Source organism: Phyllostomus discolor, chromosome 2 (genome assembly GCF_004126475.2).
Source record: "Phyllostomus discolor isolate MPI-MPIP mPhyDis1 chromosome 2, mPhyDis1.pri.v3, whole genome shotgun sequence".
In the NCBI taxonomy this organism is placed as follows: Eukaryota; Metazoa; Chordata; class Mammalia; order Chiroptera; family Phyllostomidae; genus Phyllostomus; species Phyllostomus discolor.
The window spans coordinates 155,060,686-155,073,649 of NC_040904.2; the positions used below are offsets into that span (position 1 = coordinate 155,060,686).

At 43.5% G+C, this 12,964-nt stretch overlaps 1 protein-coding gene and 1 pseudogene across 1 annotated transcript in view; one reads left to right on the top strand and one right to left on the bottom strand.

Annotated features, from left to right (window-relative positions):
• The window catches only part of C2H12orf66 (chromosome 2 C12orf66 homolog), a 28,617-nt gene extending 26,892 nt beyond the window's left edge, over window positions 1-1,725 (top strand). Inside the window, exon 4 of the mRNA XM_028533391.2 lies at window positions 1,638-1,725. Within this exon, the coding sequence (XP_028389192.1) occupies window positions 1,638-1,710 (73 nt within the window). The 3' untranslated portion in view covers window positions 1,711-1,725. The remainder of the gene's footprint in view (window positions 1-1,637) is intronic.
• A 1,231-nt stretch (window positions 1,726-2,956) lies between these two features.
• LOC114512951 lies at window positions 2,957-7,634 on the bottom strand (annotated as a pseudogene).
• Between the last annotated feature and the right edge of the window lie 5,330 nt (window positions 7,635-12,964).

A 12,964-nucleotide genomic window follows, 5' to 3' on the forward strand; every position in this document is an offset into this window, starting at 1 on the left:
ATTCAAACTGATATTTGTGTGTGTGTGTGTGTGTGTGTGTGTGTGTGTGTGTGATCTATGAATTACTGAGGGAGGTGTGTTAAAGTCTCCAGCTGTGGTTGTGGACTTTTATTTCTGTCAACTTTTTGCATTTTGTATTTTGAAGCTCTTTTATTAGTCCAATATACATTTATAATTTTTCTGTCTTCCACATGTACTAACCATTTATCATTACAAAGTTTCCTGCTTTATTTCCACTACTACTCCTTGCCTTGACGCCCATTTTTTATCATCCTTCCAGCTTGCTTGTGCTCACTGCTTGCATGGTATGTTCGCATGGTGTGTCTTTTTCTACCCTCTCCTCATCTGTTTGTGTCTTTATTTTCAAAGTGTCTATAGTAAGAACTAAAGAGAGAAGACTGATTAAAAAGAGCAGTAACCAACTCTGTGCTCTCCAATTGAATAATATCCGCCTTTTGATTTAAGTATTTATTTTATGTCTCCTATAGTTTTTTTTTTCCACAGTCAAAATTTTGCTGATGGTATCTTCAAAACATCATTTAGCATGCATGTCTACCTTTTTTTTCCTCTTTATATTTGGAGTTAGATCAAGAAGTCTGATCAGCTTTCATTTAGTGTAATTTTGTAGTTGTAGTGTTGTGCATTTCATGAGGAGGCAGCTAATAGTTGGCATTAACTATTAACCTAGATCAAAATGGTGAAATGGAGAGACTTCCCCTGTGTTCCATTACCTTGAAGAGCAGTTTATATAGGAGTGGCTGGATGAATGCTCAGTTCTTATGCCAGTTTTTAAAATAGTGAGTGAGTTTCTTCCCTTACACCTTCCAGAGATACCAGGGAGTTATTTTTTAATGTTTATGAATTTGTGAGGATTTCTGCCTCTTAAGATTTTACACTAAATTTGCGATAAAGCAGCCATTTTCCCCCTTGCCACAAGACACTTTTATGTAAATATGGCCTGCCCTTATTCTTCCTGGTTAATTTTCTCTCTAGATTACTATTGATGATTTTTTCTTCCCCCTTTCCCTCCTTTTCTTCCCTCACCCCTCTTCTCCCTCCCCCACCTTAGTTTCTGATATCTTCCTCAGCAATTTCACTTCCGTCCCTCCTTTCCCGTGCCTCAGGGAGCCAGGACATACCCCAGTGGTCTCTGACCCAGTTTTGGAAAGTAGCATTGGAAAGTATTTCTTTTGATGATTTTACAAGTAGCCAGTCTTTCCCAAGCAGCCACAGAGGAGTAAACTGTGGGGAAAAGTTCAGTATTAACACAAATGGGGTGACCACAAGTGAGCTCCTCCACGTCACGAGCCCCGAGTCATTTAGCCAACTACAGCTAACCTGCGCCGTGTATGTGGGTAGGTCGTTGGGCAAGAAACCTGCTCAGAACTAAAGTCTTTGCAAATGTATTTTCTACTAGAAGTTTTAATATTAAGTAAAAGATCATTCTTAGTCTATTTGCTATCATTCATCTGTGTAAAACATTACATTAACTTCTGATTTTATTTTCCCTTCAAGTAAATGTTTAACAAAATAGATTTTTCTTCCCACCTAACTGAGAAAGAAAAAACGTGGCACATGACTCCTGGAGGAAGCCCTGTAGGTCGAGTCTAGCAGTTCCCTCTCTGCTTTCCCATCATTTTCTGTTACCAATGCAAGTACTCCATGGCTGTTTGCCTGGGTAATTTTAAGCTGCTTCTCCAGAGAAAATGAATCAGAAGAACTAGGTTTCTGCCTTTGGAGACGTCTCTTGAGATTATGTAAATCTGTAAGGCTTCTTTAATGCAAGTATTTCGACTTGTCTGTGTATTTTTTTTTCAATCTGGTTTTGATTTCTTAAAAAAAAAGTCTGTTTCTGGGATACTTCAAATTTAAAGCCATGTGGTACGTGTGAGATATCAACGCTGACAATGGAGAAAGGCAAATGGGGTCCTGCGTCTGCACTGGGCCGCACTCTGAAGGAGGATAGCTTCAACTTGCAGCGGCGATAGAAGGAAAATGTAGATGGCACTTGACGTTGACCCAGCAGAGAAAGATGGTCATTCAGACTTCGGCTAACTTTGTCCCTAGGGGCGTGAACTCTGCTTTTGCTGATCTTAAAAACTATAGAGAAATTCCAGAATCCAGTTAAATCTGGAAATCCGATGGCTCATTTGATCTGAGATCTATAATAACTTAGTTGATCCAACTTTTAGATTAGGTGTGGACTTATTTTATTTTTTGTCTGACAAGATAATGGCAGTGCACAGTACCCCTTGACCCTTTGATCTTAGCCCCAGTCACCCCAGACTAGGCAAGGGTTAGAGAGGTCCCCAAAGCAGAAGTAGAGAGAGCAGATGAATGACACTTTCTCGTATTCAACATTCATGTAACAATGACTAAGCATCGACAGTACTAAGAGGGGTGACGGAAGTCAACTGGAAGAAACACGGAGCCTGCTGGGTTGGTGCTGGCAGGGAGGCACACTCCAGGCTGGCCGGGAGCTCCGAGAGCTATAAGTAGAAAGGCAATGAGTACTCTTCAAATTTATTTTACTTGCACACCTCTCTAGTTTTGGAAAAATCATGATACCTTGATGGGTTCTCTTTTTAAAATCTGAAATAATCATTATATTTAAATCATTTCAAAAGATACATTTTATACACTTAATCGTGTATTATAAATATTGACATTAAAATTCAAATGTTAGTTCTTTTCAATGTATCCAGTGAAACCTTGGTACAATAGAGTCTTGATAGCCATCATTTTCCATATTTAAAATTATCTTAAGCTTTGTAACAATTGGAAACATTTTATCACTCCTCTTTTTCCTTGAAATCTAGTCCACTTCTCCCATTGAATTTTGTCCTAATATGATTTTTTTTGCTTAAAAGTCTTATCAATCACCCTATTAAATACTTCATAGCATTATATATAATACATATAACATATATGTTTTTACTTTTATTAGTATTTATTTTTATGCTGAATTTACTTCTGATTCATAAGCTTTTGTTTCTTCAGTTTCTTCTGGGATATCATTTTCTTCTGCACAGCCTCCTCTTCCAGTTTAGGAACAATCTGATCTCGTTCGGCAGCAGGATCCTCTCAACGTGGTAGGGAGGACTGCTATGTGAGATAATCTGCCCCTGAGCTCTGTGAGTTCCGCACTGCATCCTGGGAGCTTCATTCACCTGGCTATGCTCAATGACCAGAGAATCGGCATTTAAACCCTTAAATTCAGCGTTACTCTCTGCGTTTTTAATCATGTGCAGCAAAAACTCAGCACTCTTTTTGGGCCACTGGCTCTGTGTCCAGCCCCACAGTTTGGCCTGGGCACACCTACCAACTCCACCATTGTATCGATGGAATGGGACACACTGCATCTTTAAAGTGACATCTGTCAGATACTTGGTGGCTTTTCAAACATGTATACCGTTGGTGGCCTGGGCAGTTTCACAAGTGTTCTTAAAGTGAACATGAAGATCTGAACCTCTTGATTTGCATAATTTTGTGGGGTTTTATGGGTCAAGTGAATAGCGAACCTTTTTCAGAGGTCACCTCTGGCTGATTTCGGGAAGAGCTAGTATTTACACTATATATGCTATATGTCCTTTCCATTCCATAAGGCTCTAATAGTTTAATGACCAAGTAGCACATGTATTAGAAGTCTTATCTGAAATACATCTTTCAATGAAATGAACAGGTGCAATGTTTATGGTGACCTGATTAAACAAACTGTCAAATTTTTCTTTATATCGGTACTCTGGAATAACACCTTGTGTTAGAACTGTGAAGGGTCTGAGGTTTCACAAGTCAGCGTGCCCCGGGGTCACACTGCATGTTACCAGAGGACATAGGATGGCACTTGCAGCACTGACGCTGAAACGCCACCGGTTTGCCTGGGTTCCCTGAGCCCCAGCACTCTCGGGGCCACCATGGATGGATCCAGACGGGTGCCTGCTCGTGCAATAGGTTGCACTTCAGGAGAGGAACTACGATCTTAGGAAACTCAAATATTTATAATGGCGAGTAAGCATGATTTCCATTTGCTGGGGGGGAGACATTATTCTGGACAGTATGTTTCCTAGGGTGGCCATGACAAAGTACCACAATTTGGATAGCTTAGAACAGAAATGCATTGTCTGCCGGCTGGAAGGACAAGTCAAGGGGTTGGCAGGGCCACCTTCCCTCTGAGAGCTGCAGGGGAACCTTTCCTCTCCTTTCCAGCTGCTGGTGGTTTGCTGGCAATTTTTGGTGGTCCTTGACTTACAGCTGCATAACTCCAGCTGCCTTTGTTCTCACAGGGTGTTCTGTGTGTCTCTGCCTTCGCATGGCTGTCTTCTTATAAGGCCACCAGGCCCACCCCACCCCAGTATGACCTCATATTAGCTACATCTGCAATGACCCTATTTCCAAATAAAGTTACGTCTTGAGGTCCTGGGGTTGAAGACTTCAACATCTTTGATGGCGGAGGACATGATTCAACCCACAATAGTAAACATATCCACTCTTTGCTCCAGAGAGAGGGGACACTGCATTCTAAGCATGCTTGCAAGGCAGTCTAGAACTAAGGGCACCTAGTGCCATGCTCTCGAGACCTGCAGAAACATGAGGAACCCATGGAAAATTGTTTCCTTATGTACCCTGTAAATTTAAGGGTGGGAAGAGAGTTCATTTTTATGTGGCAGAGGGGCAATTATTAAGGAAAAGGTAGGAAGAAGTAGCTTGACTCACCAAAGTCACCTTCACAGAGATTCATTTTGGGAAAGAATGCATACAGAAGCTGAGGATCTGAAATTGAGTTCATTAAAACGGTCCCTGTTCTTGTACCTCTAGGAAATATTCATATACACACCGCCCCCCCCTTCCAAAAAGCCCAGTGTAAAGATCACTTATTATGAGAGACTTGGAGGTGCACCTGGGTTGCAAGTTGCCACACCCATTGAGGCTCGGAGGTGTTCTTGGTGTTGCAATGCCCCTTCCATTTCCCTGGACTTCTCTGGAGGAAAGTCTGTGCAAAAGATCACAGTTAGGCTGAGCACTGACCTCAGGTATTCAAATAAGGGTCTCTGCCCTTGCTGAGATAGAAGCAGACCAGGAGTGGGCAGTAGCAGCTGCAGGGAGATGGAATCCAGGAATTGCAGGGTGTGGTTTGCAGCTGAGCAGTGTCAGCCTGTGCAGAGAGGGTGTGGGTTGGTAAGGAGGCAGACCTGTGGCTGACGCAGCAGACAACTGGGGTGACGTCCTGATTCCCAGAAATCGTGAGGAGAGGCATTTTTCAAGGCCCTAGAGATCCTGCAGTTAAGCAGGATGAGGGAACTGAAGTTTTCTTAAAACGGGGAATTAATAAATACATGTGGCCTCATTTTGCACTTCCTTTGGGAAGGTCCGGATGTGCCAGCTAACATTTTTGACCAAATTGTATTTGGCTAACATGATGTGGAGTCACACAGTCCCGCAGTAAATCATTAATGCAGACACAACGACTTATTTGCATAACTTTTTCAGCTGTGCGTTTCAATGACAAGGGCAGTTTATAAGGCAGGTATTTGTAACCATCTGGCTTGGCAAGTACCCTTGTCCTTGGAAAGCTTGAGAAGGTGATTCTTCAAGTATTTTTTTAAATGTTATTTTCAGTTTTAAAACCAGCCCACATCTCCAGCAGCAATAATATCCCCTTTTATTCGAGTGCAGTCTCTGCGGTCTTGTTTACTTTTTAAAGGGACGGGTGGCTGAGGAAAGGAAGAGGGGCTTCCTGTTTGTCCGCAGGGGCGTCGCTTCCAGGGAAGGGGGCCTGCGGCAGCTAAAGAGGTGCTAGCTTCAAAAACAGTGCACAGAGTCGTCAGCTTCAACTCCCTACAGTGGAGAATTGTAATAATGAAAAACTGTCCACTACTAAGCTGCCAATAATAAAATTCTTGCTGGAGAAAGTATCAAATGTTTGGAAGAAATACTTTGAGAAGACAGCTGGAGTAGAACTGGCCTGGTTACCAGCGAGCGGGTCTCCCTTTGGCCTGCCCGAGGAAGAATTGGGGTGGGTGGGGGAGGGGAGAGAAGGGCCTTGCTGATGTAATAGAAAGTGGAACAAGCGGCTGAACCCTGCCTAACGGAGTGAAATGGACCCCTAGTGCCCAAGGCACGCAGGAGGAAGATGCCTAACCGGAGGTCTTTCAGGATGTTAGCTGAGAGGTTGCAGTGTAAACCTTCACTCTCTCCCCCTATGGAATCTTTAGGAACTTGAATAGATTTTTTGGAGGGGTTACTGAGGGAAGGAACTTCAAAGGCGGGGAAAAGGACAGCTAACATCTAAGTTGTGTGTCGGTGTAAACAATATTTTCTTTCTTCCTTATTCTGTTCCGTAAGTGACAGGAAGAAAGCAGCAGCACCATGCCCACTGACTCTGATGAGACGGTGATAACAACTTAACGCTGACCATCCATACAGGTTGATTACACTGGAAGGAGAGAATGGAAAGAAAGGCAAAATGTAGCCAGTCTCCTATTTTCTAGCTTTGAGGTATATATGACAATAAATGTTTCTTAGCTTACTGTGAAAGTCACTTTCTATGCACAAAGATGGCATAACTTTTAAATTTCCCAATCTTTGCCTCTTCTATTTTTTATCACTTCATATACATCCCATGGAAAGCACCTTTTGTCTTAACTACCTGGAGTCAACAAATATTTAGGGAGCACCAACCATGCACTGTTAGACAATGCTGTAGTTCCCTGATGACATTGTCACCATTTTGGTATTTTTTTTATTTTGGTTTTGAGCCTGGTAGATTTCAGATAAAAAGTTTTGGACCTTCTTGGGGTCTGAACTTTCTAGAGAGACTCTATCAAAAGCAACATAATCATAAAACCTTTCATGTGGCTGTACAGAGACTGGGAACGAGAGTAACTTGGAACCAGCCAGTAGAGGGCAACCCTAAAGCACAGCTCCTGAGCTGGGGACTCCTTTCTGTCCTGGCCAACTTCTGTGGATGGTGGAAAGCTGAGCAGTACAGGAGTTATTATAAAAATGCCCATGTTTAGTGTTAAAATTTGGGGCTTTAATGACTGCTCTTGTAGTGACAGGTATTTAGGCAAGACTTGGTTCAAGAGATGAGTCAGAAACCCCTGTCATCTGCATTGAATTTTGACCAAGAAATTCCAAACTCTTTCCTCATCTGGTGAGTGTGTGGTGAGCCTCTACTGACTCAGAACCACTCACAAATGACTGTAATCTTGCTGCTGCTTCATGACTGAGAATTTTTTTGGTTTTTCCTGAGATTTCTGCCCCTTCCAAAATTATCAAAGAGGGCTTACTGGCTTGGAGTAATTAGAAGAGTGAATATAGACTCAGTAACTCCTGAAGGTTAGTGCCATGCCATAAGTCCATACAGACTGTTTTCACAGACATCCTGTAGGAGACTCAGCACCTGCCCTGCTCTGCTTGGCTGCTGGGAGGTTTTCCTGGAGAGGCTCCTGTGCTGGGCCCTCTCTGAGAACTCGGGAGTCATCACAGCTTCCTCCCGGTCACCACCAGTGCTCGGTCCTCAGAGCACTCTGGGTTCCGTTCCTTCCTTCGTTACCCTTGTTACTTTGCTCACTAGCCAAGCCTGGATTAGAAATTTTGTCCGTCCGCTTCTGCTTCTGTGTATTCCAGTCCATCCTTCTTACCTTTACCAGGCAATTACTTTAAAACCCTGATTTGATTGGGCTTCTTCTCTTCTGGCTCTTTCCTCTTTTTAAAAAAATTCTTGATCAAACAGCTCCCCACAGTCTGCTGAAAAGAGTACAGTTCTGGTAGTCAAGTTCAGACTTGTTTCTTTTTTCTCTTCCACTGTTTCCTCACGTGTCAGTCAAAATGGAGCCCTTGCCCTTCTCTGTATTTTCTCACCTCTTGGCCTTTGCTCATGTTCTTCCTCTAGAATTCTTCTAGTTTAGGGTTCTTAACAGCTTTTTATGATGGATCCTTTTCAGGCTTTTAAAAAAAATCCTCACCCAAGAATATGTGTATTGATTTTAGAGAGAGGAAGGGAAGAGAGGGAGATAGAGAAGGAGGAAGGGAGAGAGGGAGAGAGAGATATATTGGTTCAACCCCCACCCCATGCAGGCACCCTGACCGGGGATTGAACCTGTACCCTAGGTATGTGTCCTGACTGGGGACTAAACTTGCAACCTTTCGGAAATGCTACAATATTTTAAACCTCCACGAAGGAACAAGTGTCTTCTTTCATTCATAAGACTGTGAGCCCTTCTAGGGCATTAGCCTTATCTCGTATAGTTGACCCTTGAACAACACAGGTTTGAATTGTGTGAATCCACTTATATGAGACTTTTTTACATTGATCCACATGGTTCAAACTTGTGTTGTTCAAAGATGAACCACAGTTGGGAACCCACATCTGCCTGAAGTTGGTGCCCCTAATCCCACACTGTTCAAGGATCAACTGCAATTTGCGGAAAGAAGGAGTGAGAAGGAAAAGGAAGAAGGACAAACTCCAACGGAGAACTCCTTATTAGGGAAATTCTTTCAGCAGCATAGAAATTAGCTATGGGAGGGAACACCTAGTTTATTCACTTAACACCCTTCCTAGGTGCCACAGGTTGAAATGACCTTTATCATGATGATAAAAGTTTGAACAAAGTGGGTTACATCCTGGGTCCTCCAGCCCAATTTCACAGAGATGTCTGCTGGCCCATAGTGACTGCAGAGGAAACGGCCTCATCCAGGTGCCTGGTACGAATGTTGTATAGGTTAGATCCCTGCAGGCTGAGGGTGGGTCTGAGTTTTCTACAAAGGCTTCCACACAGTGCTCTGATCGCCGAAGACAGAACGAACCCACCGGGGCCCTTAGTACAATACGGCTTGTCCGTACCTGATCAAACCTCCTGTCCAACGAGTAGCAACAGTTGAAGTCAGACTGGGAGGAGACACAGAATTAGGTTAAATGCTGACTTACAGGATCCTGGTTTCATCCCTGTACTATTTAATTCTTTACACTCTCTTCATCCCATTTTCTTCCTCCCTCCCTTCCTTCCTGCCTCTCTGCTTCTCCTCTCCATTTATCCACTTGAATCCGGTGACTAGGTTAGCCGTCCAGAGGTTGCAGGCTGATCTACAGGAGCCTGTTTCTTTCCAAACTGGAAGTTCCGAGACTAAGTAATTGTGTTGTGGTTTTGTTGGTTCCTAAGCTTTGAATCTTACCTGTTTGGCAGATACTATATACCTTTGTGCAGAACCTGGGGGTTCAGCTGAAGCCTGTCTCTGCCTTGCTGTGCTTCTGTGAATTGTGAATCTTAGTTATTCTGTCACATTCAAGTGGTGAATATAAAAGCAAAACAGTATTAATTACCAGCGATGGTGATACACATTTCTGTGTAGTGTTTTCAGTTGTAAATGACTTTAAGGAGCCCGAATGCAGTCTTTTAATATTAGTCATTCAGTCTGTGTTATTCCTCATCCGGGGTCAGAGGGTGTCTCTCAGATAGTAAACTGGGAAGGGCCCATTTTAGTAGTTACTGATTTTTTTTCCCCTATGAGGCACAGTCCTGAGCTTTTTATTTTTCTTTGTGGATTACATCTGTTCTTTTGGTAATAGCTATATATCAGTTTCTATTCCCATATGTGCATTTCAAATGAATTTATCCTCTTATTGTAGCTACATAGGAAACTACTATCACTAAATTCTTTCCTAGGAGGGAAAAACTGAAATTTTCTGAAGGCTTAGAATAACTGTGAGCATAAAACACCGGTTCTCACAGTGGCGCCCTGCCAGGTAGTTTGGCAGATTCTCCGACCCCTCCTTCCCTCCTTTCCTGAGGTGGTGGGCTGACAACGGGAACTAATGTTTACTGAGTGCTTCCTATGTGTTCAGTATGATGAAAAGCAACTTATATGCTTTATCTTAATCTTCCAAACATCATATGTGGTAAGAAACCAATGAATCCTGTTTCTTAGGTGGGGAAACTGAGGTACAGAGTAGTTAAGTAACTTGCCCAAAGTTAAACAGCTAAGAAGGAGGCAAAGCAGGGACTGGAATCTGCTTTTATCCAAATCTGGGACCTAAAATTCCTAAAACTCCTTCATACTGTTCAGTACTCAGGGATGAGTGAGGCAGTCCCTGCCTTGGAGGCGCTTACAATTCGACATTTCAGCTCAGCGAGATGCAAGCGTTCAGGGGAACGCTGTCCCACACATGTGCCTCTCCCTCTGGTCACTTTCTAAACACTCTAGGTGAATTTGTACAATCCGTGTGTGTGCCCGTGGTCGGGATCCTTACAGTGTGAGACTGTAAGGACTGAGTGGCCGGGTGTTAACACCTCTTTTCGCCTAGTATTGGGTGTAAGCGGTGCTTGAGGACTGTTTGCTTAGTTGAAAATTCTCTGTATTCGAATCCCAAACCAAATTCCCCTTCTTACAATCCCCAAACAAAACCAAAATAATTATTTTCTATGTAGATTGGAAGTAAAATCTAAGGCAGAGATTTTCAACTGGTATGCCACAAGAATTTTTAAAACATGCAATACCTGACTGTTCAGTCAGGGGCACTGACATCTTTTCCCATAGATTATCCAATTAAAAACGACAACAACCCACACAACAATAGTTGTCTGCTGTGAATGAATCAAAATCATACTTATTTTTTTTTTGTCAAATTGTCAGAAAGTGATTTTGTTTTGGTGTGCTGCAAAATTTAGTAATTAGTTTATGTGTGCCAGGAGATGAAAAAGGTTGAAAACCGCTGATCTAAGAATTTACTTTTCAGTAAATACTGCAGTTTGAGTGCAGCTTTATCTCCCACTTGCTTGCCCGGCTTTCTTTGGGCCTCTGGACATCCCACGCTCTCACATTCTCTTCCTCGTCCTCCACCCCAGGCTGCCCCCTCACTCCTTTGTCCTCCAGCCCGAAGCTCAATCACCACTTCCTTGGGAAGCCCTGGATCTCTCTACCCAGCCTTGCTCAGTCTCCTTCAGCTGAGGGCTCTTGGGTTTCTTTTCTTCACAACCCTAATCTCAGCTATAAGCAGATGGCCATTCGTTCCTGAGTGACTCCCTCCTTCTCTGTTCTGTAACCTTCCTGAGGCCAGGGGGCGAAGCTGTTTTGCTGAGCTTCGTATATATCCAATCTTTAGCTCGGTGACTAGAATGTAACGTGCATGACTGGAAGTGTCAAGAAATGCATGGGTCGGGGCTCTCGAATTATGTCCATCATCCCACACAAAATACTTCCACTCTTGGATAGAGACATTTACCATTGTTTCCACCTTACGTAATATGTAAATGTAAGCTCCATAAGGGCAGGGCTTATTGTCTGTTTGCTTATGTATTTCAAGCATGTGGTAGAGTATCTGCCAGGCAACAAGTGCTCTGAAATATTTGTTGAATTAATAAAGGCATCTTGAGAAAACTGTATTCTCACTGAGCTGCAATATTCAATGTGTGTGTAAACCCAGATGCGAGACCAGTCCCCTCCCTTTCTTTCCCAACTTCCCACCTTGTAAGTAGATTGCACTTTCAAGTCCCTTGCTTTAGAAACATTGATGTTGTCCACAGGTAGGTTTTCACTATATATTTTATGAGAGCTCAGAGCAGGAAAATATCAAGGAAGTTCCCCGAGAGTATATGCCTAGCAAAGCGTGGTCCAAACTAGAGAGTAGGCCGCGGGGAGAATAGATTTCCCAAGGTGTCTCTGCTTCCCAGAGCAACCCAGAAATGGTTTAGAAATACATAAGCAATTGTTTTTTGAGCAAGCACCAGTCAGGGATATCAGGTAGAAATGTTTTTCTTTGTAAAGCTCAACAACTTTTTGAAAGGACAGTCTTTTTAAAACATCATTTTTGTGTCATAAGTAGTTTATATGCGTATATGAATAGGAATGCTGCCACCTGCCTGTGTCCTCTCCCTCTGTTTTTTTTTTTTTTACAGGAACATCACTCTCCATCCTTAAAGGTTCCTTGCAATTGAGTTTGTCAGTGGCCTCATTAAATAAAGGCAAGAGGTACAAGATGGGGGCGGGGTATAGGAGGACAATGAACTCAAGCCCTCCCCTTAGCAAACTCAGGTATACCTGGTTGTAGAGAGGGTGGTTACCCTGCCAGACAACTGAGGGCTGAATGAACAGCTTCTGAACAACAAAGGAGAAAAAGAAACCAAATATAGAAGGCTGGGAAGCTTGCATAAGCCCTTTGGGAGCTGCCAGAACTCTTCTGACTGGAGAAGCCAGTAAACAACATTGTTTAAGTCCTCTTCTGCTCCCATAGGGCCCGATAGGGCTTCCAGAGCTCTAGTCAGGTGCTTTGCCCACTTGCAAGATCACCAGCATTCCCAGCTACATTGCCTGGAGACTTTTGACTCCTAACAAAGGGAGCCGGCAGGAACTACAGGGCAGTCACCACACCCTTTTGGCCTCCCTGCCTGGAGCCACGCCAGCCCCTTAGGCTAGTGCTCTCAGCCCACAGATGCCTGCCCGGCTCCAACAGTCTTTTCAAAACTACTACCAGGTTCAGAAAGCCTCCTTGGGATGACTTTCTCTACAACAGACAAAAGAAAGACTCTATATAGGAGACTGGAGAGCCGTGGGAGCTCTCCAATGATTGCTGAAATCTCTGGGGTCAGAGGTGCCAGGAAGCACCATTGTTTGCATCACCCGTAGACCCCCATGGGGTGGGTGTGGGCTCTGTTCAGACACTCTGGCCTACCTGTGAGTTTGCTGCAGCACATTCCCGGACACTGTATCTGAGCTGCTCTCACCCGGAACTAAAGAAGCAGGCAGGATTGTCAGGGCACGATTACCTGCACCTGGCCTCTCCACCTGGAGCCAGACTGCCTCAGTAGGCCAGTGCCCTGCATGTTGCAGGTGCCTGCTCACTCCTACTGGCCTGCCAAATCCACATGGCTCACACAGAGGCCGATTTACAATCATAGAATGTCAAACAAAATGATAAGACAGAAGAATATCTCAAATGAAGGAACAACAACAAAAATCCCCACAACAA